Consider the following 2,113-nt stretch of genomic DNA (forward strand, 5'->3'; position numbering starts at 1 on the left):
GCTCTTTACTTTCCCTTTCTTTTTCTCTCTTTTTAAAAAAAAATTCTTTTTTTTTTTCTTCTTTCTTTGTCTTTATTTCTTGCAGACAAAATCTGCGCCCCTTATTTTTTCTAGGGTTCTAGCCTCAACGTTTTCTGTGGACAGTAACCCCAGTATTTTTTTTTGTTTGAAGACCATTTTGCAGCTAAAGGAATATGTCTTGCTGGAATATTTCCATTCTGCCTCTTGACCTGAGTTTTCCACAGGCAACCTTTACCCTTCAGGCTCTGCACTTGTCCTTTGAATCCCTCTCTTGCTTCTGTAAGAGGTTGTTTTTTCTGAGCCATCAGAAGTGGGTCTTTTTTAGACCAAACTGTACCACCAAAGAAGATGGTATTAGAAGTCTCCTGGGAAGTCTGTTCTGGCTCTCCCTCCTAGTCTGCAGGCTTTTTAATACTTCAAGAAGGAAGAGGTTAGAGCTTCCTTTTTTAGAGCCCTTTATAATGGATCCTTTCATGCCTGGTCCCGTGTTCTGCAGCGTGCTGTGATGATGGCTGCACCACCCTTGTGAGGCTGCTTCCTGACAGGGCATCCCGCTGGGATATGATGGATGCTTAAAGAGCACGAGTTGTCCTGCAGTCTCACAACAGCCCCAGGATGCAAGATTCTGCATCTGCTGTGTGCATCTTCTACAGTGCCACCACCACGGGCTGGGGACAAGAGCTCTGGTGCCCCATGTGCACGTGGCTCTGATTTTGTTCAGTATACCTGAAGCACACTGTGGCTTCACTGAATAATCTGAGCCCTCAGCTCCTTCCAGGTCACTGGGAAGAAAAAGCCATGTTAGTTGTCCCTGGAAGCATTTTCCCTCTGTTTCCCAGCATGGTCCATGAGATATCCCCTGGCACCAGGTATTAACGAGCTCCTTGTGCACAGTTTATAAGCAAACAAAAGTCCTGGGCTTTGGCAGATTTTCTGATTGCACTGAGTAGATAAACTCAGTCAGTAGGGCTGAGTTCAAAACATGAAATGTGGCCAGCTTGGTGTGCCTGCTGCTCTCTGCAGCTGATGGCCTTCTGCCCAGAGTCCCTTAGGTTAGTGACCAAATTGAGGCCTTTGTTGCCTTTGATGGATGCAGCGTAAAGATGTCATGGCAGAAGGGCCAGGTGGGATCCTCTGCAGCCTGGTATTTCTAATCATGCCTTGTGTTCTGTCTTGTAGGCTAACCATTCATGCAGAGTGCCCCATGCACCTGGAGGACTTCCCAATGGATGTGCACGCATGCCCGCTGAAATTTGGGAGCTGTAAGTACCTTGATCAGCCTCTGTAAGGAGGTGGCTGCAGAACAAAAGAACAATCCTTCACCTGGCCAGTGCCTTCTTGGTGTTATTAGTTATAGAATAGTTGATGATGGGAACACAACCAAAAATTTGTTTCTGGTATCTTGCACGAAATTCCTGCTGTCATCAGAAATGAGCAAGGAACATCGTCAGGCAGCCTCAGGCTAGAAGTCTCAGTCCCAACACCAACCAAGTCTTGATTTAGGGAAGGTTTGCAGTCTGTTGGTGAGGTGAAGGTTGCTCCCAGCCTTAACAGACTTGCAGCTGCTCATCTGCTTGACAAATTAATATCTTTGCGGCTCCTATGGGTATTTTTTACTGATTTCTCCTCTGAACATTGGGAGGTCTGACACAAGCAGCTCAGAGAGCTGTCCCTGATTTCTGCCAGTAAGAATATTCCCAAAGCGCCCACCTGCGTGGAATCTGAGCTCACATCTTATGTTGGAGCAGGATTCAATCAGCGTTTGCACCAGCAAGCTGCCCACAGCTGGAAGCCGCTCCCTGGCAGGAAGCTCAGCATGGCTCAGGTTGGTGAGCAGAAGGGCAGTGCTGCTGCCAGACGCATGCTGCTTGCAGGACAGCCAAATTCACCTCCATGACCACCAGGGATCCCCACAAGCTGAATGGTTCACTGCCACGGTGGCATCCAGCCAGAGAGGACAGGCAGAGAGAAGGAACGGGATCGGGTACTTGAGGCAGCTCCAGCTCACAGTCTTTACCTCCCCGCTCCCGCCATGTGCTCCCATCATTGCTTGGACCAGGTGAGAGAAATGACATCTCCCTGAAGTACCCCC

At 48.5% G+C, this 2,113-nt stretch overlaps 1 protein-coding gene across 2 annotated transcripts in view; it reads left to right on the forward strand.

Moving 5' to 3' along the window:
* The window catches only part of LOC100543162 (gamma-aminobutyric acid receptor subunit alpha-3), a 75,998-nt gene that overhangs the window by 51,613 nt on the left and 22,272 nt on the right, over positions 1 to 2,113 (forward strand). For both annotated transcript variants that reach the window (XM_010715274.3, XM_031554662.1), the window contains one exon: positions 1,201 to 1,283. In XM_010715274.3, the coding sequence (XP_010713576.1) occupies positions 1,201 to 1,283 (83 nt within the window). The remainder of the gene's footprint in view (positions 1 to 1,200; positions 1,284 to 2,113) is intronic.

Source organism: Meleagris gallopavo, chromosome 9 (assembly GCF_000146605.3).
Source record: "Meleagris gallopavo isolate NT-WF06-2002-E0010 breed Aviagen turkey brand Nicholas breeding stock chromosome 9, Turkey_5.1, whole genome shotgun sequence".
Classification (NCBI taxonomy): Eukaryota; Metazoa; Chordata; class Aves; order Galliformes; family Phasianidae; genus Meleagris; species Meleagris gallopavo.